This window comes from Anabrus simplex, chromosome 12, assembly GCF_040414725.1.
Source record: "Anabrus simplex isolate iqAnaSimp1 chromosome 12, ASM4041472v1, whole genome shotgun sequence".
NCBI classification, from domain to species: domain Eukaryota; kingdom Metazoa; phylum Arthropoda; class Insecta; order Orthoptera; family Tettigoniidae; genus Anabrus; species Anabrus simplex.
In genome coordinates this window covers 100956262-100982320 of record NC_090276.1, presented here as the reverse complement: position 1 = coordinate 100982320, position 26059 = coordinate 100956262, and the positions used below count along the sequence as shown (strand labels likewise).

Below are 26059 nucleotides of genomic sequence, written 5' to 3'. Positions count from 1 at the left end.
TGTTCATTTGTATGCCATACGCTAAGTAAATAAACGTCTCGCTGACGGCATTCTGAAGAGTTTCTGCCATCTTTGACTGGTACGAAGCTCTTAAGTGGAATGGAGCGGTATCACAGTTCCAACTGCGCTGCGCTGCTCGCCACCTGCTGTGGCCACCGTGTCCTCCAGGTTTTAAGGCCAGAGAAAGCAACGGGTATCAGCTGCGTGTCTTCACCAAGTCCAGCGCCAGGCTCTACATTGCTTGTCATTGGCCAAAGAATAGCCAATCAGCAACCGCCCCCTCACTATGGCGAACCAATAGGCGAGCCTATATGCGATACTACTCCATTCCACCGAGAGCTTAGTAGTAGTTGAAGACAACGGAATCCTTGAGAATGCTGAATGCGGTTTTCAGTGAAATGTCAGGACTACAGTATGCTCCTTAGCCCAAAAAAATACAGGTTATAAGTCGGCCATGAAAGCCTCGGCTGCTTTTTTAGTCGGCTATTAAAAGAATGCTTTACTGACCATTTAGCTCTACAGTGCAGATTGAGAGTTTTCTTATGACATTTTGAGAATCTTGTTTTGTATTTACAGACCTGCCATTTAGCTGGAACCCCCATTGGGGAACTTTCACTGTGTATCCCTGATGTAGTTATTGATCGCTTCTGTATTTCAGCAGCCGCTTATTACCACTGTGCTGGAGCCAAAATCTGAACAGATTTCAGACACAACCACCGTCGTCGTCAAGGTTCAGCCTCCTGAACAGGTGAGAGGCGAATATTTCCTGTAAAGAAGAATAAGTTTAAATTGTATTATCATTTAGACTTTCACGGCCCGTGTAACTATTCATGAAGTATATTTTGGACTTATGCCATGTAATTAATTATAAACACACTCTACGCGTTTCAAAAGGAACCTTGCCTTTCTTCATCAGGAGACAACAGAGAAATGAAACAACGCATTAAAGGTTGCTAGGAGAAAGCAACAAGGAACTTAAAATGGTGCCCTAAGATGTAGAAGGGACACCATTTTAGCCCCATGCTAGAGAATGAATGGCAACAGTAAAGCATCATTCTCTAATGGTTCTGATAATAGGTAGTCATGATTCACTGAGGTTGTAACCTGTATCACGGTTGAAATTATCTGGGTGTTTAGGTATTTCAGATGCCTCCCTGCTGATCCTTGGCCGATATTGTTTTATACGGGCAAGAACATCCACTTCTTGGAACGTGACATCATGACCAGGTGTTACGGCATGATCAGCAACAGCTGATTTATCAGGTTGGTTAAGACTGATACACCTGGTATGTTCTTTGATGCGAGTACATACCATTCTCGAAGTCTGCGCAATATAAACCTTGCTACAAGTACAGGGAACTCTGTAGCTACCAGGTTGTTGCAATTAGGCAAACTGTCCTTAGTTGGTCGCAGGAATTGCTTAATCTTAATTAATGTTCCAAAAACAGTTTGTACATGAATAGTTACGTGGGCCGTGAGAATCTAAATGATAATATTAGAAACCTCTATGGGGAGGATATTTTTTCGATCAATGTCTAAAATTAGTAGATTACGACGCAAGAAGGTGTGTCTAATTTCCTCTCTTACTTTTCTCCTAAGATGCTGGGACCATGATATACTACCAAATTTTGTTATGTTAAAGCATACCTTCAGAACACCAAAAGCTATGAAAACCTGTTGTCTACAAGCGAGGCGTTATTGATAAAGAGGATACAGCAGACTCGTAAGGAGTTGGATTTAATCTTGAGGGAGTTGCTACAGCTGCATCTATGCCTCTCGAACTTTGTAAATGAGGAATTTTGGAAGGTCTTTGATCGTATTACTGCATTGCAAGCCAACAGCATATGAGATCGGGTTAGGGGCAGGCATATTTCCAAATATGAAAGGTTATGTCAGATGACATTAGACTTGATACCAACAAAGCTGTCGTAAATTTGTCCGGTATGCCTCTGAATGAAACCCAACAGGCAGTTCTCGCCAAAGGTCTCAACTTTGCTGTAGCGCCTAGAAGAATTCCAATTGAGGAACTTATTACATCTATAGAATCCTTGGTACATAACCTCACACTTGAAGAGGCTGAGGATGTTAGACAAGAATGTTCCAGAGTTCTCAAGGCCACTAATCCACCTAAGTCCAACTTAAAACGAGGCAAAATCCGGGCGCTAAAAGATCTAAGAGACAATTCTGATATAACCGTTCTGCTCACTAACAAGGGTAACGCGACAGTGGTGATGGATAAGGATGATTATGACAACAAGATCTTTTCTTTGTTAGCTGATCCTATATACAGGATTAACAGTCGTGATCCTACAACTCGCTACTCAAATGTGACCATCAAATTGGTCAAGCAGTCTGCTATTCCAGTAGATACAGCGAAGAGTCTCCTTCCAGGGGATGCTATTCCTCCGAGACTGTATGGGCTTCCCAAAATACATAAGGAATGTGTTCTTCTTCGGCCTATTGTTAGTCAGATTGGTTCCCCGACATATGCCCTTTCTAAATATTTAGGTAGTCTACTTCAACCACTCCGGGTAACACACCTTGCTATATTAAGGATTCCACACACTTCATTGAGAAGTTAAAAACTATATCACTTCAGCCAGATGATATCTTGGTGAGTCTCCACGTGGTGTGTCTGTTTATTTGAATACCTGTTGATGGTGTTGTGTCTCTCATTAATTATATTTTTACTGAAGAGATCACAAGGCTTTTCTATCACTCCATGACCTCCTACTTTCTATGGAATGGGAAATAATATGAACAGACAGATGGTGTGGCCATGGGAAGTCATCTCTCTCCTGTTGTGGCTAATTTCTTCATGGAAAACTTCGAAGAACTGTCGTCGGCACCTTGCAAACCGAAGATCTGGTGGCGATATGTGGATGATACGTTTGTTGTATGGACGGAAGGTGAAGACTATCTTGGTCACTTCCTGGATCACCTTAATCGCCAGCACCCTTCCATTTGTTTCACCATGGAAATGGAATCTGATGGCAAAATACCATTTTTAGATGTTCTCGTCACCAAGAAAGGGAATGGATCTTTAGGACACAACGTTTATCGTAAGCCTACACACACCATTAGATATCTCCATGCAGATTCTCACCATCACTCTGCCCAGAAAAATGGTATCCTTGCAACTGACTACCAGGGCCAGGAGGATTTGTGAAGTGTCAGCTCTACAACAGGAACCTTGAGAATCACCTTTGAGAGCAACGGTTACAGCAGAGCTTTGATTTCAACGGTTTTGAAATCGACGCATAATCGGACATCTGTTAAGGAAACAGGTGTAAAAGGAACTGCTTACCTACCTTACATACACAACACGACAGATCGTATTGCTAAAATCTTACGTAGGTACCATGTACGAACTGTTTTTGGAACATCAATTAAGATTAGGCAACTCCTGCAACCAGCTAAGGACAGTTTGCGTAAATTGCAACAACCTGATATCTACAGAGTTCCCTGTACATGTGGCAAGGTTTATATTGGGCAGACTTCGAGAACAGTATGCACTCACATCAAAGAACATACCAGGTGTATCAGACTCAACCAACGTGATAAATCAGCTGTTGCTGATCATGCCTTAACACCTGGTCATGATGTCATGTTCCAAGAAATGGATGTTCTTGCCCGTATAAAGCAATATCGCCCAAGGATCAGCAGGGAGGCGGTTGAAATACGTAAACACCCAGATAATTTCAACCGCGATACAGGCTACAATCTCAGTGAATCATGGCTACCTATTATCACAACCATTAGAGAATGATGCTTTACTGTTGCCATTCATTGTCTCTAGCATGGGGCTAAAATGGTGTCCCTTCTACATCTTAAGGCACCATTTTAAGTTTCTTGTTGCTTTCTCCTAGCAACCTTTAATGCGTTGTTTAATTTCTCTGTTGTCTCTTGATGAAGAAAGGCAAGGTTCCTTTTGAAACATGTAAAGTGTGTTTATAATTAATTACATGGCATAAGTCTAAAATATACTTCATGAAAAGTTTAAATTGATTAATGAATAGAAAGATAATGTGAGAAGAGTAGACATGAACAAATATCCTAATCTTCAGCTTAATAGACCTCCTCATCAATCAATTTATTCATCTACATCCATTTTTTCTCAGCAGTTTCTACTTCCCACCTTCATTAGGAGCACCACCTTGATGTGAGTAGTGTAGAAATATAATGGGAATTGTAAGAGAGCTGTTGTATGACTTTTAGTGCTGGAAGTGTCTGAGGATATATTCATTTCGACTAGTGCCCATGGGCCACCTGCGCCACTGGATGAAGGAGGAGGAGGAGGATGATGATGATGATGATGATGATGTCGATGATGATAACAACTGGGTAGGGAGAGGGTGAAACCTGGTGTCACCACATAGCCTACTCTTATAACCCCACCGGGTCTGTTCAAGACTTAATATCTCCATCCGACAGACAACTTACAGTTCCAATATAATTGTTATTTTATTGAGAATTATAAATTTTCCAGCTAACTCATTCTTGGTTGCCAGAATTCCACCCAGTGTGCCAATTTGGGCTTTAACCTTTCGTGTCAAATGAATTTTCCTCTTCATTTTGTTCATCCTGCTTTGATCTGTTCTCTTACTACCATTTCATACCCACCTTCCTTGTCTGTCTGTCTGTCTGTCTGTCTGTCTGTCTGTCTGTCTGTCTGTCTGTCTGTCTGTCTGTCTGTCTGTCTGTCTGTCTGTCTGTCTGTCTGTCTGTCTGTCTGTCTGTCTGTCTGTCTGTCTGTCTGTCTAGGTAAATGTTACCTCACACCATCTTGTAAAGGAGCTCAATATAGTTATGAATATATACTTCTAGTGATTTTTTTTCCTGCATTTCCCAGCAGTGAGTCTTACAAGTCTATGATTTAATGTATTTTGTTGCTCCTTACAGGCAGTTTCGGAAGAGAACACAGCAGTAGTGGCTGAGCAGTCCAGGCTCACTGCTCCCAATGATGACAAGCATGAGATTGACGATGAGGTGGGTTCTGATCTTAGATATGTCATAACATACCTTGATATTCATTGAATATTTATTTAGCTACTGTATTCTTCTAAATCAGCTGGTGAAAATTTCTTCTCGAAGAGACAGATGATAAATCAGGGCTCCTAAGGCCAGCAGATAGGAAAGTTGTAAACAGACCACTAATGTTAATGTACCCATCAGCAGTACAAATTCCAAGACTTTGGGAAGAAAACTTCATCTGAATTAGTTAGAACAATACTGAAAACCCATTCATCCTTCCTTCTAGTTATCAAATAAATCTGTCATTTTTTTAATTGTAATTGTCAATTTTGAAAAAAAAAAGACCTTTCCGTCATAGTATCTCTAAGAAAAGGTATGATTCTTTTGAGCACTGACCGATGTCGAGATAGATATTGTGATGACAATATTTCAAAACTTCGACTATATCTTAAGAAGTATCACAAAGCTAATCTTCTACAATCTTAACAAAACAAAAGCACCAGAAACTACTTTTAACTCAGACGACGACTTGAAGCGCTTCCTTCAGCTTTTTACTTTGAAGAAATGTATGCATATCCATAATTTCACGATTCTTGTCCGAATGTATTCGTCAGAATGTTTTATATCAAATTAGTTGGTAGCATTAACTTGTTGCATGATGCATTAAAAATTTGTGTAGAAAATCATTGGTTTTCTGCATGGATGTCGTGGCTTGTGTGGATTACTGTGCTGTAGGGGTTGGAATGTAGACTTGGCACTGCGTTGACCACTGTAGTCTTATATACAGTACAGCTTCAGAAAATTACTGGCGGGGTTCAAATGAAAGAACAAGGGTAGATATGTTGAAACAATCTCTTATACATACCTCTCGAGGATTTCTTTCTTTCTTTCTTCCTTCCTTCCTTCCTTCCTTCCTTCCTTCCTTCCTTCCTTCCTTCCTTCCTTCCTTCCTTCCTTCATTGTACCATGGCACAGTGGTACGATACCTCTTCATTGACCACCCCTGGAAATTCAATAAATTTTTGAACTATTAATAGGAGAAATAAAAAAATAAAAAAAACATGGGTTTGGTTTTAGTAATTAGAATTCTAAATATTATCCTTTTTCAAATTCATTGATCAGAATTATTTTCGTAACTTACTGTATTTACTCATGTATTAGACCCCCTCGCTTTTTTGAGACAAAGAAAATGAAAAAGATAAATCTTACATACAAGAACCCCCAACGTAATTTTTCAGAGAAGAACGATTTTGCTTTGATGATGATGATGCTTGTTGTTTTAAGGGGCCTAACATTGAAGGTCATTGGCCCCTACAATTTTGCTTCGAAGTGGGTACAACCCTTACTGCAGCTCCGACAACATCACACAGATTTGTGAATAGTTTCATCCATACAACCGGCGCGATGCAAACACGTGTCAAAGTCAAGGGGTGCATCTGTGTTTCGTAGTTAGGAAATGTCCGCTTCTATAATGTAGGCCTACTGCAGCTCGGATGACGTCGCACAAATAGGTGAATAGTTTTGTGTCCGTCCCACGCAATATAAACACGCTATAATGTATTTTCTTGTAGTTGAGAATGTCCGCCAACGTGATGGTTATCACAATTAGCTCTCGTTCTCGGGGCCATGATTTCGATTCCTGGTACCGTACTGCGAGAGATTTAAGATTGGCAGTAGATATGCGATAAAAATGATGCATGCAGTTCCCCTCCAGTGGGGTCGTGCCTAAAATAAGCTGCACCCCCTCGGGATGAGGAAACAAGTTTACTTTAGTTAAGCAATATCCACAGTTGTTGCTATTAATATAGCAGACGAGATCATTAACAGAGTAATAGTATAATATCCCATAATTCGGGCCAATATACTTAATTTTTGGAGAGAATTAGGTTTAAAATATAAGAACAATCCATTCATAAGTTGTTTTACTTGGCAACATACCTAACAAATAATAATACAGTCGAAGTTCGTTATTGTGAGGATTAACAATGGTGAAAAATTTACTTGCTATAGTGGATTGTCGTTTTTTCCAATTTTTTTGTAAAAGTCAGGAAAAAACCACACACATCACAATCAGTATGTAATGGCAATCCGTTTGTTCAGAACTTGCGTTTTCACAGATTTCCATATTACAGCTTACTCATAAGTTAGTTTTCTAATTCCGAGACAACGTGAACGTCGGTGTTCAGTTTCATTCTGAAGAATTGGAGTGGTATCACTCAGGTGACTTCTGTGGCAAACTTTTCAGTTTTCTTATTCAAACAGCCACCTGACATAACTTATTCTCATATGTATCATGAAAATATATTTCAAGCACCAGTAGAGTAATGAAAACGTTTTCGCTATAAATTACTTGGGAATACCCTTTCCAAAATGTAATCAGACTTGAGAAAATAGAGTGTAATCTCATAGTGCACGTTCCTCATTAACTTTACATAGGAAAAATTAAATGTTTTCTTTATTTATTCTTTATTTTTTATTTTCCTCCAGATCTACAGTAATTTCTACTTTAGTGATCTATTAATGGAGAAAAATAACATTGCCCAACCTAGCCCAGCTCCTTCAACTTAGACTCTCCTAATTCAAATAATAGTGAAATAAAATAAACATAAACAATCATTAATAAAAAACATCAGGTGGATGGACAGTGGAGATTATTGCCTAATGCAGTGGTTTATAGGGAAAGTGAATCTTTGACAAAAAGAAGAATTGCCTTTTTCTGTCATCTTTATAGATTAAATGATAATAGGATAATACAACTATTTAATTACTTTTGGAAAAGTAAAACAAAAAATAATTGGTTTAAAGAAGTTCAGAGTGATTTAGAAGAGCTGAATATTACAATGAAGCAAATTGAAAATAGGAACAAACAAATAAGATTGTCATTAAAAACTGTACAACACAAACAATGTCATATCTGATGAAGAAAGGGCAGCCAGGTCAGCCAGAATGAAGAGGTTTTGGGAAAGGAAGAAGATGATGCAAGCTAAATCTTCAGTTAATTCTTTGTTAACGTAAATGTATTTGGGTTTGATTTAAGTGCTCCAATGTGGGCGTAAACTATTTAAATAAATTAAATAAAAATAAACATAAACTCTCCTGCATAATAAAAATAATGAATCAATAATAGTGATAATAATACAACACAACAATATAATAATTCGAGCAAACAAAACAATATAGTATTTAGAAACAAATGGCCCATTTCCGGAGAGCCGTTAGCCCTGGCAATAAGGCAGAAACATAAAATAAAACATCGACAGTATGGCACCTCTCAACTGGCGCTTTCAACCTCAGCTATTGCCCTAACTCTCGACCTAGTCAGTTTGCTGAGGCAGCTGCCGTGGTAGTGTGCCACAAACTCCACACGTTGCAATTACCACATGAACTACTTCCTTGTTGCCAAACTTCACCTCCAAAACAATGTCGTCTCGAATAAACATAATCACTCTTGCATTTACTTGTAATTCAAATAACTCCTGATCACTCAATGACCAGCCTCCATCCACCTTACAGCCTCACAAAGCTTCCACTCAACCTCATCGAAACAATATCCTCTCAATCTTACGTTTACCATCCATAATTACCAACTAAACATCACTACCTCTCTTACCATTCAACTCTGTGACCTCGCTCCAAGCACCTCTCCGCACAGTTCACCATCGTGTAAATTCCAGACCATATACCCTTAACAAAGAGCCTCCGTGGCTCAGGCGGCAGCACGCTGACCTCTCACTGCTGGGTTCTGTGGTTCAAATCCCGGTCACTCCATGTGAGATTTGTGCTGGACAAAGCAGAGGCAGGACAGGTTTTTCTCCGGGTACTCCAGTTTTCTCTGTTTTCTTTCATTCCAGCAACACTCTCCATTATCATTTCGTTTCACCTGTCATTCATCAATCATTGCCCCAGAGGAGTGCGACAGGTTTCGGCATCTAGCACAGTTCCTATCCTCGCCACTAGATGGGGCTTCATTCCATTCTTGACCTGGTCGAATGACTGGAAACAGGCTCTGGATTTTCATTTTCATACCCTTAACAAAGACACAGCTCCACCATTAACTTCAATAAATACCATCTATATTCACTACCCCACTTATACAAACATACTGTAGCTCTGGTCACTCTATCACCAACCTCTGACCTTACAGTTAACAAAGATACAGCTCTACCATACAGTTGGCATCCCGTTGCAGAGACACCGATCCACCATTAACTTAGAATTACCATTCCCCGACTCTACTCGTCAACTAAACTTCACTCCCTCTCTTATCATTCAAACATATTGCTTAGCTTTCTTACTTCTTAGTCGGCATACCTCTATCAAGAACACCGATCCATCATTAACTTAAAATACCATACCCAACTCTTAACCCTCCAAGTGCTGATCGTTTCACTCTTAAGTGCTCAGCATTCTTAAGGCAGCGTGGAAATACATTTAAAAAAATTTATAATAAATACAAATTTGTAACTACATATGGCATATTATATATAAATTTGTTCAGGAAAAATTAGAGAATAAGATAATAATAGGATGTTTTACTTACAAGTATCCAGTGAAAGTAAAATGGATGATTAGTCATATTTTTTTAAAAAAATCAAAAGGTATTCCAATTTTTGAGGTTGGTCACAAGCACTCCATTATCTGAAATTGAATTCCAAGATATACAAAATGTGCCAAATTTCATTACAAGCACAATGATATATAATAATAGAAACTTCAATGAATAATAAAAAAGTCACAGGTGAAAAGACTTGGAGAGAGTCTGTTGTGGTGGGTCATTAGGTCTAGATGTGCCTGGTAGGGTTAGCACGTTTGTATTATCTTCATCACTACTTGACGCATCACTATAGTCATGGGTATCTAAATTAGCATCATATTCTTCCCCACTTCCAGAGGAAAAGTTGTCTAATGATAAATCATCACGAAAATCTTCTACATTTCCAATGTCATCTTCACTTTCATCACTTCTAACCTCCCCCAATGCTTCTCTAATTGCACTTGAACCACTTAGTTCACCCATGTTTATATTATTATAATCACTAAACTAAAATAAACCATATAAAACAGAGTAAATCAGGCACACAATTATCACAAATTGGCCAGCAAACAATAATCTTCAAATGCTCGAAGCAACTGGACAGTTTGAGTAATGTAAATAAAGACCAGTGTACAGCTCACAAAATCATCGCTTACTGCTTTCCTTCCCCAACCAAAGACCAACTTGCATTGCCTACCAGATAGAGAATTCCATTTTGCAGCGAGAATATTTGTAAAATCGATTGTTATACCAATTTTACGAGTTCTTATACCGACTTTACGAATCGTCTCACAATTGAAGGTCCTGAAAAGGACACACATCTTCTTGTTCGCTCTTTGACCAAGAGGTCATTTCCGACAGTTCGGTCTCATCTTATCACTGTTGCTTTCTTAGCACCACCCGGGTACACGTGTAGGGCAGTGTAGTGGTTAAACTTACGGACGTGAAGCAATGTAGACCCCCTCATTCCACTCACGCAACAGACAGCCTAATTACAAACCAACAATAAAATTCCGAGGTCAAGTGTTGCCGTTCTGCAGTAAACCAAAATACTTGGGAATAACACTTGATAGAACTTTGACTTTCAAGCAACATCTCTCAGATGTAGCTGCTAAAGTAAAAACTAGAAATAATATTCTTCAGAAACTTGCTGGTATATCATGGAGAGCCAATACTCATGTTCTAAGATCAACAGCATTAGCCTTATCATATTCTGTTGCTGAATACTGTTGCCCCTCTTGGATCAATAGTGTTCACACAAAGAAGATCGACGTACAACTCAATCAGGCAATGCGCATAATCACGGGTTGCATTCGGTGCATGAACACACTATGGCTTTCTGTTTTCGGCAATATTCCACCTTCAGTCCTAAGACAATCAGAAGCTCTCCTAAAGGTTTGGAAGAACATTCAGCAGAACCCCCAACTACCCATCAATCCATCAAGATATTACGCACACTGAACATCGACTGAAATCAAGGAAACCACCCTGGTGTACAGCAATGGATCTTGAAAGAACCTCTTTTCATGTTAACAGTTCATGGAAAGCCCAGTGGGATCAGTCTTCAGTAGTGAACAAGCATCTAGTTGAGAATCCTTCTAAACGCGTACAAGGATTTGATCTTCCAAGACGACATTGGAGAATCATCAATCAGATAAGAACTGGACAAGGGAGATGTGGTTATCTGTTGTGCAAATAGGGTCGGACTAGCTCTGCAGATTGTGATTTTGGTGTCTCTTCGCAGTCAATCCACTACATTGTTGCTGACTGCCCAACTCGAGCTTTCAAAGGAACGCTAATGGACATTCATCGCACATCGGATGAAGCAGTTGATTGTTGTAGTATTGTACGGACTAGTGATTACGCACATTTATCCTGAAACTATATATATGTGTGTACATAGATTCATCATACGATAAATAAATAAATAAATAAATAAATAAATCGGAAGGCGGTATTTCTAAACGGAAAAAGACAAATGGTGAACACGACTTTTAGGCCTACGGTACATATAAAAGTTCGTTTTAGATACTCCTATCACGTCATTTGTTACATCTCATTAATTCCTCTGATGAGGCTGATGTCAGGAAGGGCATACGGTCGTAAAAAATCGCTACGAAGATTCGTCTCACTTCATACTCCATCCCGTAGAAGAAAGGGATAAGGGTATTGTGTTATCATATAATTAAATATTGATACAAAAGAACTTAATGGCTAGTCATTTGTCTCTGTCAGTTCAGCAGTAGGCATAGCACACAGTAAACCTGATCACTGCTTTCATTTGAATTATCGCCTTGCGCCGCCAACTTCCCTGCCTTGCTACCGACGTATCTGCATTCTAAGTGACGTCATCTTTACTGCTATCTCTCGCCAGTAGCGTCAGCCATGCTTCATTCTCTTTGAGCCATACACTGCAATCAAGAGCATATGAGGTCCCGTCTGTTTGAACCTTTTAAAAATAATTTTGTTCCCGACTATAGAGTCTAAACAGTGTAAATCTATTCCCAGATGGTCTCTGATATTCCCAGTTGATGTATATGTAGCAGAAGCCACTCCTTTCGAATAAAGCCATGCCAAACCATCAGCTGATAACTAGCATATGTTACGAGTTGTACTTCCGAATGTAATACATAGTAACTGGAAACATTCTTTTGCTAACTGCGGCTGTTGAAACACAGGCCCTTATTTTTAAGCACATTTCATGCTTGTTCTCTACATTTATCACATCAGGATTTGCGTAAACAGCTGTCCATGAGATAAGACAGACCACATTGTTTAGGTTAGGTATATTATCGCCCTGATAGTGCCAAAAGTTTGACGGAAAAAATAAAAATAAATAACAGGAAAATATACCGCATTTATGGATATCTACAGGTGTGGTGGTAATGTTTTTTATTATCATAATGTTTAATTTCGTACGTTCATTGTTTCTGTTTTTATTAACCTCTTCAGTGGCACGCCCGAGAAATTCTCAGGTTGCGCACTCTTGCTCATAACGTCACCACCCGAGAAATTCTTGTTTAGCTGCAGTGTTATTTCGCGATGGCCCAATAATTTCTTGGGTACTGTAATCTCTTTGGAAATTGTTTTCCAGCATTCTCAACAGTTGGCGGGAGGGTTTCCAGCCTTATCTTCTCCATTTTACATATACAATCTCTGGCCAGCTGACGAGGTAAACAGAAATGACGAGCGCGAAACGGAAAAGATGTTTGAAGACAAAATAAGGAATTACATCAAAGATGAATCTCTAAGTGACATTAGTATTTCTGATAGTATTGATAATGATTCTTCGGATGATTACCTTCTTATTATTTATAGTGAAAGTGAAGAAGATATTACGTCAGAAGCTAAGGTGATGGTAGAAGGTGTTGAATATACATTCGTGTTGAAAAAGTGTAAGCCTGGGGATAATGTGCGATCTAATATAATTCCACTTACAGGAAATCCTGGTGTGAGGGTTGGATTATTACCAGAGGTGAGTGCGATTGACTGCTTTGAACTGTTTCTGAATGAATGTTAATCATTCCCTGCTTCCTGAAAATAAATAATTTCCTCCGAAAAAACCTCACTTTCCTGGCACAGGAGGTCTGCCAGAACCCGCCACTGAAGGGGTTAACGCATACCCTAGTATGTTTTGTTCGGCGGCTCCGAAAATCGTTCAAAGTACGTGTGGACATAAAATTATTATTATTATTTGTTAGATACGTTGCCGAGTAAAACAATCGTTTTAATTGGATAGCTTTTATCACGTTTTAAACTTACTTCTCTCCAAATATATACCTTTATTGGCCCGAGTTACGAGATATTAAACGACCACTTTGTTAATGATCTCGCCTGCTGTATAAATAGCAACAACCGTGAATATTTCTCAAGTAAAGTAAACTTGTTTTCTCATCCCGAGGTGGTACAGCTCTTTTTAGACACACCCCCAGTGGAGGGGAGTTACATGTACTTCTTTTACCGCATATCAACCTTCCCGCCATTCGTAAGTCTCTGGCAGTACGGTACCGGGAATCAAAGTCAGACCTCCAAAAACAGCAACTAATTGTGCCAACCATTACACTGGCAGACATTATTAACTAGAAAACACAGACATATAGCATATAGCTGATGCATGCTTGCAATGCGCGGGTTCGACACGAAGCTAGGCCTATTCGTCTATTTGTGTGACGTCATCAGAGTTGCAGTAGACCTACGCTACAGAGGCGGACATTTCTTAACTACGACACACAGATGTACCGCATGGATTCGACGCGTTTTCATTGCATAAGTCGTATGGACGAAACTATTCGCAAATTTGTGCGATGTCATCAGAGCTGCAACAAGACTTGTACCCGCTTCGAAGTGGAATCGTCGTCGTTTTCTGACTAATTACGTTGGAGGGTCTTATAGGCGAGATTTTTTTTCATTTTCTTCGTCTCGAAAAGCCAGGGGTGTCTAATACACGAGTAAATACGGTATTACTGAGCTTTCTTGGTTCTAGTTACTATACCCTCCTCACTATTGTTTTTTTTACCCCACACGCCCTTTAGACATAGTCTGTCTTCTCTTCGCCCTCTCACTCGTATAACTTCACTTACAGTATGCCTTGGGATTCTGCCATCTGCCTTCTCGTAATATTTATCGTCTCATCAAGTCAGTCGATAATAGCTGTGACCAGAGTTATCACGGATCTTGCCTCTATACTAGACATACTCGGCACACAACCTCCTCTCTCACTCCCATCCCCTCTTCCATTGCCTTGAGTTTGGACACTGACCACCTCCGCGTCCAGTTCCCATTGGTTACTACGGTAGAAGTCCGTTATAGCGAGAATTCATAACAGCGAAATATTTACTCGCTATAGCGGATTGTCGTTATACCAGATTTTTTTATGAAATTCAGAAAAAACCCATACACATTAAAATCGGTATGAAACGGCTATCAGTTTGCTGAAAACTTGCGTTTCCGTGGATGATATCCACACTATGGATTACTTGTTTGTTATTTTTCGTGGAAGTGTGTGTTTAATTTCATTCTGAAAAATTATAGTACCGTATTTCTCCGAATCCAAGACAAACCCCACTTTTTCCTTCAAAAAATTTAAATCAGGCTCAAAAAATGCTTTGTAAAATCATATGAATGCCTTTGTTGTACAGTACGCATTTTTAGACACCGAACATTGGCTTTCATTATGCTAGTTTTTTTTTTTATTTTTTTTTTTTAGCTGTACAATTATTCTTTATTTCTGCGGGTTTAACGACCACTAACTTAAAATTGGCATTGTAACCGAAGAAAACCCGTTGAAAATTTGCCAGCAATACCTATTCCATGCGTCTTTACAATACGACAATCCATCAGGAAAATATTCTTGCTGTCTATAAAACTGTTACTTTTACTCAGCGTCAGATATAACCGGCTACCATTACACGCACGTTTCGCCTGCGGGTTCGGCCAACTTGAGCGCCTGGCGATGTATAGGCCTAATCGCGGATGTTGAAGGTCAACGAACGAGTTTATTGCACAACGGTATGGCAATTCTGCCGTTGTGCTTTTTGTGCCCATACCTCACAATTCCATCTTCGACTTCTTTAAAGCGTCCTTGTTGCGGACCACTGAATGCATTTTTTGTACAGTACGCATTTTTTAGCTATCTTTGTCTTCACTCTAATGTCAAATATTGGCTTAGTTAGTCCTGTACCATATTTTCTTGCAGCTAGCTTTAAGGGGAACATTCGTACTTTGAATAGGTTTTTCTGGTGTTGGTGTCTGTACCAAGTGCACGTAACTTACGAACAACATTCACTTCCAAATGAATTAAGCAATAGATCACTACACTGATAATAAGGAAAACCTATTCAAAGTACGAATGTTCCTCTTAAAGCTACATAAGTCTTGACCCATATTACTATTGAACAAACATGAATATCAATCAAGTTGCTCGTCTACACAGAAAAGGATACCAACTCCCAGATCAACTCAATGGCTGCTGTAGAAATGACAAAGTAGTTCGCCATCAACCACAACATTTTTGATGTGTTATTTAGTTTAAAGTGTAGATATGTTATTCAGACTTCATCACTGATTTAAATTATATCAGTGTTTACACAAAAAGGATACCAACTCCCAGATCAACTCAATAGCTGCTGTAGAAACGACAAAATAGTTCGCCATCAACCGCAACATGCTTGATGTGTTATTCAGTTTAAAGTGTAGATATGTTATTCAGACTTCATCATTGGTTTAAATTAAGACTATAAATTGTGTCATATCAGTGTTTATATGTGCTCTCATGTCTTCCAACTGGAGCGTGGCTGGGGATGACGCAATATATATGGGTTCGAAACTAGTCCCAGTTTTATAAGACAATATACAAACTAATAGTATTGAATGGGTGGACCCTTCCTACCCTTGATAGTGAAATAATTCATGGTCAAAGAGTGTGATCTGCAATAATGTGCTGATACTTTTACAGGGCCCCACTGCAAATTTTTTTTATATTTGTTATCAGGTATTTTACACACCAGTGGAAAAGATTTTATTATTTGTTCTCTCGTCTTTTTCACACCTTTTAATACCCTCATAGTATCTTTAGAACCGGGCAAGTTGGCCGTGCGGTTAGGAGCACGCAGCTGTGAGCTCGCATCCGGGAGATAGTGGGTTCGAACCCCACTGTTGGCAGCCCTGAAGACTGTTTTCTGTGGTTTCCCATTTTCACACCAAGCAAATGCTGGGGCTGTACCTTAATTAAGGCCACAGCCGCTTCCTTCCCATTCCTAGGCCTTTCCTGTCCCATCGTCACCATAAGAAGACCTATCTGTGTCGGTGCAACGTAAAGCCACTAGCAACAAAAAAAATGTGTCTTTAGAAATGGTAGATAGCCTATATCTTTCACTGTACCCATTCATACACGACGTAAAATGCACGCATGTTGGGAAAAAACCATATCAAATGTTTAATTTAATTTTTTTGTTTTTTTAAATTCAATAGTACGTTTTCTCAGTTAAGGGGAGGTTGTACCTCCTATTATTGCATTAACACATTGTAGCGAAATAAAATCCACAGTTTTTAAGTAATGATGTTATGAAAACGCAGAAATATGTAAAACTCCTAAGAGTATAAGGGGTTAAGGTTGTATGCTCATATGCCTAGTACTACCTGAAATATTGGTACCTTTTCCTAAAAAAATGCAAATGGAGAAAACAAAGGAACAAGTTAAGATTACCCTTTTCATGCATACCAGCACCAAATTCTGGATCATAGGGGTCATCAGCATCTTCCCTAGACCTTTTCTGGCTTCTCAGCACAGTTCTTAATGCTTTGGAGATAACAGAAGCACCCAGGTCACCAGGTCACACCTTTTCCTCCTCATATTAGCAATTTCTTGAAATGTACTGAGTGTGTTCACTCCTGGCTCAGTCCCTAATTGCTGCATAACTTTCATCCTACCAGCACATCCCTCATTAAAAGTAATTACAGCATCATAAACACCAATGCACAATGACTGACATCCTACAAACAATTAATTAAATAGTTCACTTCTAAAGTGACGTGTATTGATTGGGTGGACCAAAACCAAACATTGTTTCTTAGTTTTAACTGTATCAATACAGATCTGCGCGATGAAATTCGTGAATTGTACTACATGCAAGGATTTTCGAAGTAGTTTTGGATCAGAAAGTCTCCTGAACTCAGTCTTTATAATGTCAGTTATTGGTGCAGGCAGGGAATGTTTGTGATTGTAAACTTCACCAGTAAATAATGACCTATTATATTTACACCACGAAAGTTCCCCCGTGTCCGACTCGTTGGCTGAATGGTCAGCGTACTGGCTTTCGGTTCAGAGGGTCCCGGGTTCGATTACTGGCCGGGTCGGTGATTTTAACCTTCATTGGTTAATTCCAGTGGCTTGGGGGCTAGGTGTTTGTGCTGTCCCCAATATCCTTGCAACTCACAGACCACACATAACACTATCCTCCACCACAATAATACGCAGATACCTACATATGGGAGATGCCGCCCACCCTCATCGGAAGGTCTGCCTTACAAGGGCTGCATCCGACTAGAAATAGCCACACAAAATTATTATTAGCCCTGTGGGACATAAAACATGCTGAGGATTTTCATCAGTGGATGCTTTATGTAGAAATATTGCCGACACAGCTTTCCTCTTATCTAAACTAGAGGTATTCCTTCTTATTGCCATCCCATAATAATTTTGAATGCTGTCAATTTCCTTTTCTGTAAGTCTCCCAGTTCCTGATACGGGTTGATTATTTTCAAGCTTCTTCCCTTTGTACTTGTTACACGTTTTCATACAAGAGAAACAAACAATGAACAGAAGAGAGCGGGAATGTGTGACACAGGCTAGCCACAACACAAATGAACACAACAAAAACATTCCCTTTGGTGATCAACAACATCACTTTCACCACAGGAAGTAGAATGTCAGACTATATTTAAGCATTTTACTCAAACCGAAAAGGGGGCGTAACCTCAAATATCAACTTGTCATTTAAATTGTATTTGAGGGCATTAAGGAATGATTGTGGCTAATTCTATTACTCATACATAATTAAATACACTTAAATATTTAAAAATCCACAACAACAACAAAATCATGAATTTTTGAACCAGAGGTGGTACCACCTCCCCTTATCACATTATCTTTCCTTGTCTTCTGCAGAAATGCCTAACAAGGTTTTATCAAGAGTATTACAGAAATGTTTATTAATACCACCTTTTCAATACAAAAGGTTTTACCGAATACCTCCTAAATCGGTCATCAGTCATCCACTCCACGGCATATCTTGAGGTGTATCACATTCTCGTTTAATTTCAGTACATAGTTTTAAAATTAAGCGATCGTTTACTTCAACCTCTATTTCTAACGAGTTAACTACAGCTATCGGCCACGTTATTAACGCATTTATTGTAAAAACATGTTTTCTTCCATTTCGAATTGTGCGTATAGAACACCAGTTACTTTAAGGTTAAGTCAATATTCCACCTTTACAATACCAAAAGTTCATTATTTAAAATATGACGGGACGTGTTTTGTCTAACTTGTAGACATCATCAGCCGTAAAATATTCAAGAAAAAGCACAAAAAAGACAAGGACAGAATAACACATTGAAATAAATCGGGTTGCCAAATACGTCAATTAAAATAGTGAGGCTGTTCTAGATTGTTCCGAGCACAAACATTCAAAAGTTGTTGATGAACAAACTTAAAATTATACACATGAGATGACACAGTAATACTTGGTATTAAAATTCTTCTTGAGGGTGCTGTTGACATGCAGTATTCAGGTCCGTCGATAAAAGCTGATAATTAGGTGCACAATGTTATTTCTAGTAGAAAAAAGACGATCAACGAGCATGTGTAGGAAATCCAGAGAGATGATATAAAGATCAAGTTGACATTTCTTATTAAAAATTAGGTGGAATATCTGATCGTATGACGTAGGTAGAAATACAGTGGATGGCCCTAGAATAAGAATAAGGACTATTGTAATTATTGAAATTAGGCAAGTTCTTTTGTATCTTACGATATAAGAATGAAAGAAAGGGAAGAATGTGGCACATCTGATTACTTGCGTTCTCGCCTCTCAAGAGTAATTAGCTTAGCGTGGATGATTGTGGCTGACTGAAGACGAACTATGGAGGTCGTGTGTGATAGGAGCTGGAGCGAGGGGAAATTAGGGGAAGGTTGGAATCAATAGACGGGGAGCAATCACGTGGAAGCTTGTTTGAATGTTTGTCGAAATAGGAATGTCAATTTCAATTAATCAATTTCAAGGAATTCCATCGTGGAACTTCTAGCATTCTCCGGGCACTTGATAGCATACCTAACCTAAACAATGTGGTCTCTCTCATCTCAATTACAGTTGTGATAAATGTAGAGAACAAGCATGAAATATTCTTAAAAATAATGATCTGACTTTTAACAGCCGCAGTTATACAAAGAATGCTTCGAGTCACTATGTTTTACACAACTCGTAACATATGCTAGTCATCAGCTGGTGAGTTGGCATGCTTTCTACAGGACGGCATTATTCGTTAGGGGTGACTTCTTCTACAAATATGAAAATGAAAATAAGAGACACCATCTTCAGAAACCATTTGTGAATACATCTATAGTCTGGAATGAAACTATTTTTAAAAGTATCAAAAACCCTGCAGTATGTTGTCATTTTACATTTAGAAAAATAGCCAGTAAAACTCAGAACAGTGTAGAATGCTTACATGTACAATTTATAGCTTAGAAGCCATGTGTTCACTGCAGAAAATTTGACGTTATTGCATATTGGACCCCCCTTACTTCTTTTGCCTGTAATATTGAGGGAAAATGGTGGGGGGGGTTCTAATACATGAGTAAATACTGTATTCCTCTAGAGTAACATGTGTTGTTGACAGGAGGTGGAAGGTGGACCTGAACACATCCGCAAACTCTTTGTGGGCAGAGTGGATCGTAGAAGCACCCACGACTCCCTCAAGCGGTATTTTGAGCGGTGGGGTAGGATCGTGGACATCTGCCTCCCCATAGACCGCTTCACAAAAAGGTAAGGGGTATAACAGGTGATATCAGAACATATCCATACCTTATACAGTGTCATTTTAAAAGTCTGCTTGTCACTTGTAGGTCGAGAGGGTTTGCATTTGTGACGTTCGCCAAAGCTCGCATGGTGGATGCTGTCCAGAAGGCTCGCCCACATACTGTAGATGGAAGAGTGGTGGATCCAAAGCGTGCCGTTCCTAGATGGGTAAGTGAGCCGTGTTCTTGTTCAGCTTCAGTTTGCTGGTTCTCTCTCTTCCTTCCAACAGGTTTTCTTTCTGCAAGTCCTGTCCCCTTGGTTGTAGCAGGCCCTTTGCTTTTATTTTGAAGAGAAGTTTTGAACTAGCATAGCATTCTGTTTAGTACGATTAATACATTGATAAAAGGTCCTGAGAATTCTCGTAGTAGTTGACGAGCTACGTGGGTTTTTGTTCTTATGGCAATAAACAGAGAGGGACGACCAGAGAACATCATGCTAGGAAACTACTAGAAAGTGTGGAAAGCTTTACATACATCGGCAGTGTAATATCTCGAGATACACTGGCCACAAAGGAGGTGGCAAATAGAGTGCAGAAGAGCTCTCACTTTTACCAGCAAGTACGAACACTCCTCTGGGATCCCAAAGTACCAACAGAATCAAAGCTGGTGATGTTCAATCAGTACTTCATACCAATCTTCACCCATGGTATTGAAACCTGCACCCTCAGTAAGAAAGACTCATCAAGGTTGCAGGCATCCGAGATGAAGTTCCTTCGGTCCACAATTCAAGAACCAAACTGGACAAGTTGAGGAATGAGGTGGTTAGGAAGGAAGATGGGATTGTTACATCATTGTTAGATTGGGTCAGCATGTCCAGGCGGAGGTGGTTTAGGCATGTAATGAGGATGGAGCCAACAATGACAGAATATGTTAACTTGGAGCGACATGTGGCAGGGAAACGGATGGTGGGAAGACCAAGAACCCACTGGATGGACATTGTAAACATGGACATTGCAGATCAGGGAAGGACACTAGAAGACGTCATTACCAACAGAACGTATCTCAATAAGACAGAATGGAAGAGGCTCGCCAACAGTACCTGGGAAACTGGAACTGTAAAATGATGATGATGCTCGAAGTTCTTGATCCATATGTTGGTTAGGTTATGTATTTCTGTCGGTTGAGACATTGAATAATTATAATAATCGTCCCAAGAATGTGCGTGAGGGTTCTGTCTCTACCTGAGGTCAAACAAGGAACTGTACGTAAGAGTTGAAAAGATCATCACTGTTAAAGAAAGGAAGATCAACATTTTATGGTCACCTGAAGAGATTGGTGCAGAAATTGCTCACGTTATAGGAAAAATGGAAATCTCATCACCGCTGGCTGAAGGAGACATGCGGGTAAATGATATAAGACCAGAGGCCATCATGGAGAGGACCATCTTTAGGAAGAAAGTTGCAGAGTTGAGGGATGATCCAGAGAGAGAACCTGCTAAACCGCAGAACATCTCGGTGGTAGAATGGCTGAAAAGGACTGTTAAGTTGAAAAACCTTTGGTTACTGTGTAAGTCTAAGAAAGAGAAGCAAGTACTTTGTGTAACCATAGTCCACAGTTAGCTGTATTCATCATCATCGTCAGTGTCCCACTCCGTTGCCTGGGTGTGGTTAACAAGCCTCCTCCACTCCACTCCTTTCTGCCCTTCCACTTTTCCTGCTCCATTACTTCCGCCACATCAAATCCAGCTTCTCCAATATCTTTCCATATCTGATCCATCCATCTTCTTCTCCGTCTTCCAACGGGTCTCTTTCCCTTAACTTCTCTTTCTAATTCCCTTCTTGTTACCCGTTCCTTTCCCATTGTTTTTACATGGCCAAACCATCTCATTCTTGCTTTCTGTATATTCTGTACTAACGGTTCTATATTTAGCTCTTCTCTGATTTCTCTGCTATTTGCTTTACGTCGCATCGACACAGATAGGTCTTATGGCAACAATAGGATAGGAAAGGCCTAGGAATTGGACGGCCATGGCCTTAATTAAGGTACATCCCCGGCATTTGCTTGGTGTGAAAATGGGAAACCACTGAAAACCATCTTCAGGGCTGCCGACAGTGGGGCTCGAACCCACTATCTCCCGATTGCTGGATACTGGCTGCACTTAAGCGACTGCAACTATCGAGCTCGGTCTTCTTCTTCTCTGATTTTAATATTTTGAATTCTATCTCTTTTTGTCTTTATAACTGATAACCAAACCAAACCCCATGGCACTACAGCCCTTGAAGGGCCTTGGCCTACCAAGCGACCGCTGCTCAGCCCGAAGGCCTGCAGAATACGAGGTGTCGTATGGTCGGCATGACGAATCCTCTCGGCTGTTATTCTTGGCTTTCGAGATCGGGGCCACTATCTCACCGTCAGATAGCTCCTCAATTCTAATCACGTAGGCTGAGTGGACCTCGAACCAGCCCTCAGGTCCAGGTAAAAATCCCTGACTTGGCTGGGAATCGAACCTGGGGACTCCGGTTAAGAGGCAGGCATGCTTCCCCTACACCACGGGGCCGTCCTTTTAAACTGATGTTCTAAAAAATTTCATTTCTACTGTTTGGATCCTACTATTCTGTCTCTTATTAATTACCAGCGCTTCTAGTCCGTATGCAACAATTGGTATAAAATACTGTTTATATAATGTTAATTTCGTTCTCTTGGGTACTTTGTCTTCCCATAAAAGCTCTCTGACTTGATGATATAATATTGTACCTTTACTTAGTCTGTTATTTTAATTTCAGGGTTGATTTCATTACTTCCATTAATATTGCTACCCAGATATGCAAGCTGTTCTGCATGACTACAATTTTCTTTTTACTAATTACCATTCCAAACTCCTCCAGATTTTCATTTCAAATGTTCACTCTCCTTTGTACTTCCTTTTCTCCCTTTCCCCAAATCACCACATCATCTGCAAATATCAAAGCATTCACCTCATCACTACTGATACTCCGTTTTACACGTTTTATGATTTCATCCATATATAATAAACAATAATGGTGACAGTGCAATTCCTTGCCTGAGACCTTTTTTTGTATAAAATGTTTCAGAGTCACCACTCCCCACTTGTACACTGCTTTTACTCTCATGATACAACATTTTTATCTTGTTAATTAATTATTTTGGTACATTCCTTTTCAGTAGTCATTCCCATGCATGTTTTCTCTTAACTGTGTCATAGGCTTTTTCCAAATCCAAAAATACAAATATGATTTCCTTGTTCCTTTCCAGATGTTTTTCATTATCGTTTGCACTGTAAATATCAAGTCTATTGTTGACCTATTCGGTCTAAAGCCATATTGTTCTTCCTCTAACTGTGTTTCTATAATATCCCTCAGTCTTTTGTCAATGACAATGGTTCATGTTTGTGGGTTACTGTAGTCACGTCCTAGTTCATGAACCATGGGCAACGGCTGAGTGGCCTAGTAAGTGGTCCTGAGAGTCGGGATCCCAGTTGCTATGGAATGGGAGTGGGCATCTCGGACATATTCTGAGTCGTGGCCCTCCTTGTGCTCAGGCGGCTAGGACTATACAATTCACCGGTGGTCCATAACCCGTTAGAGGAGAGATCCTCACTTGGACTATGTGCAAGTAGGTTAGCATCCTGCTTCATCAATTTACCGAGCTCAGAACATTTTAAGCAAGCCTCGGACCTGTGGGAGTAATGGAGTCCCACTCCCATTTGACAGGCGAGGGACTCCTTGGAAACAACTTGGCGAACGAAATGGAATTCGATGGGGAGCTATCAATATTAATGAGGCTTATGGAAGAAAGAAGGTAGAACTGGCTGAGTCAGCAAAGAGGATGCATCTGGATGTGCTGGAAGTAAGTGATATTCGGGTAAGGGGAGATAATAAGGAAGAGATAGGAGATTATAAAGTGTACTTGACGGGTGTTAGTATGGGAAGGGCAGAGTCGGGGGTAGGGGTCGTTATCAGGAATACCATTGCAGGCAACATAGTTTCTTTTAGGCATGTAAATGAGCGAATGGTGTGGGTAGATTTGTCAGTTGGAGGAATTAGGACTAGAATTGTGTCCATGTATTCACCATGTGGGGGTGCAGATGAGGATGAAGTTGACAAGTTTTATGAAGCATTGAGTGACATCGTGGTCAGGGTCAACAGCAAGGATAGAATAGTGCTAATGGGCGATTTCAATGCAAGAGTTGGGAATAGAACTGAAGGATACGAAAGGGTGACTGGTAAATGTGGGGAAGATATGGAAACTAATGGGAATGGGAAGCGTTTGCTGGACTTCTGTATTAGTATGGGTTTAGCTGTTACGAATACATTCTTCAAGCATAAGGCTGCTACACATGGGAGGCTAGGGCTACCAGATCCATAATAGACTATATCTTAACAGACTTTGAATTCTGGAAATCTGTTAGGAATGTACGAGTTTTTTGCGGATTTTTCGATGATACAGACCACTATCTGATCTATAGTGAACTAAGTATCTCTGGGCCTAGGGTAGAGAAAGTGAAATCTGTCTGCAAACGAATAAGGGTAGAAAATCTCCAGGACGAGGAAATTAGACAGAAGTACGAGGACGGTTTGAAAAGTTCTCGGAATCACCGCTGGATGTCAGTGCTAGAGCAACGAGATTCCCACGCAATAATCGCACATCCTTTGTGAGTGAACACGCGGTGCATCAGTGCTCTAGCTACAGGAGTGTGGTAGTGACAACTGTTTGTTGTTCCCGCATAGTGATTTGTGACAATGGAAAAAACTGAGATTCGAGCAGTGATTAAATACTTTGTAAAGAAAGGCATGAAAGCAAAGGAAATTCATGCCGACTTTCAGAACACACTGGGGGACTCCGCTCCTTCATTTTCAACTGTTTCCAAGTGGACCAGCGAGTTTAAATTTGGTCGGATGAGCTTGGATTATGATCCGCGTAGTGGACGGGCAAAAAGTGTTACGACCCCAGAATTTATCGCAAAAGTGCATAAAATGGTCATGGAGGATCGTCGACTGAAAGTGCGGGAGATTGCTGAAGCTCTAGGGAAGTCTTCTGAATGGGTATATTATATTTTAACCGAAGAATTGGGTATGGAAATATTATCCGCAAGATGGGTGCCGCGGCTCTTGACATTGGACAAAAAACGCACCAGATTGGAAATGTCCGAACAAAGTCTGGCCCGTTTTCAGTGCAACCAACACGATTTTTTGCGCCGGTTTGTGACTACAGATGAAACTTGGGTCCACTACTATACCCCAGAGACAAAACTGCAGTCAACCGGGCGAGTTGGCCGTGCGCGTAGAGGCGCGCGGCTGTGAGCTTGCATCCGGGAGATGTAGGTTCGAATCCCACTATCGGCAGCCCTGAAGATGGTTTTCCGTGGTTTCCCATTTTCACACCAGGCAAGTGCTGGGGCTGTACCTCAATTAAGGCCACGGCCGCTTCCTTCCAACTCGTAGGCCTTTCCTATCCCATCGTCGCCATAAGACCTATCTGTGTCGGTGCGACGTAAAACCCCTAGCAAGAAGAAACTGCATTAAAAATTAAATAATTGAAGTTCAACCAATTCAATACATAAAAGAAAGAAATGTAGTAATTACATTCTTATTTAAATGGGACCGGTTTCCACCCTAGTCCAGGTCATCATCAGCCGTAAAAACATGTAGTCGAAATCACACAATGTTTATGAATATTGGAGAAATGGGTCAGTTTCACACTCTGTCAGGCACAAAATCACAACACTATCAAATAATACATGAAGATCATAAATAACTTGAAGTCGCAGACGAATAAATTTGTAGAAGCAAACCGCCAGTTCGCGGTGTTAAGCGCGGCACATTCAAGGTCATGCGCTGCGGCCTCAAACGCCGAAGTAGAGTGGAGAATGTCTTGAAGGTCCTTGAATGACCTTGAATGTGCCGCGCTGAACCCCGGGAACTGGCGGTTTGCTTCTACAAATCTATTCGTCTGCGACTTCAAGTTATTTATGATCTTCATGTATTATTTGATAGTGTTGTGACTTTGTGCCTGAC

At 40.2% G+C, this 26059-nt stretch overlaps 1 protein-coding gene across 5 annotated transcripts in view; it reads left to right on the top strand.

Moving 5' to 3' along the window:
• LOC136884336 (uncharacterized) overlaps window positions 1-26059 on the top strand; it is a 291392-nt gene that overhangs the window by 95627 nt on the left and 169706 nt on the right. For all 5 annotated transcript variants that reach the window (XM_067156442.2, XM_067156440.2, XM_067156441.2 and 2 more), the window contains 4 exons: window positions 659-748; window positions 4903-4989; window positions 19907-20052; window positions 20133-20253. In XM_067156442.2, coding sequence (XP_067012543.2) covers window positions 659-748; window positions 4903-4989; window positions 19907-20052; window positions 20133-20253 — 444 coding nt within the window. The remainder of the gene's footprint in view (window positions 1-658; window positions 749-4902; window positions 4990-19906; window positions 20053-20132; window positions 20254-26059) is intronic.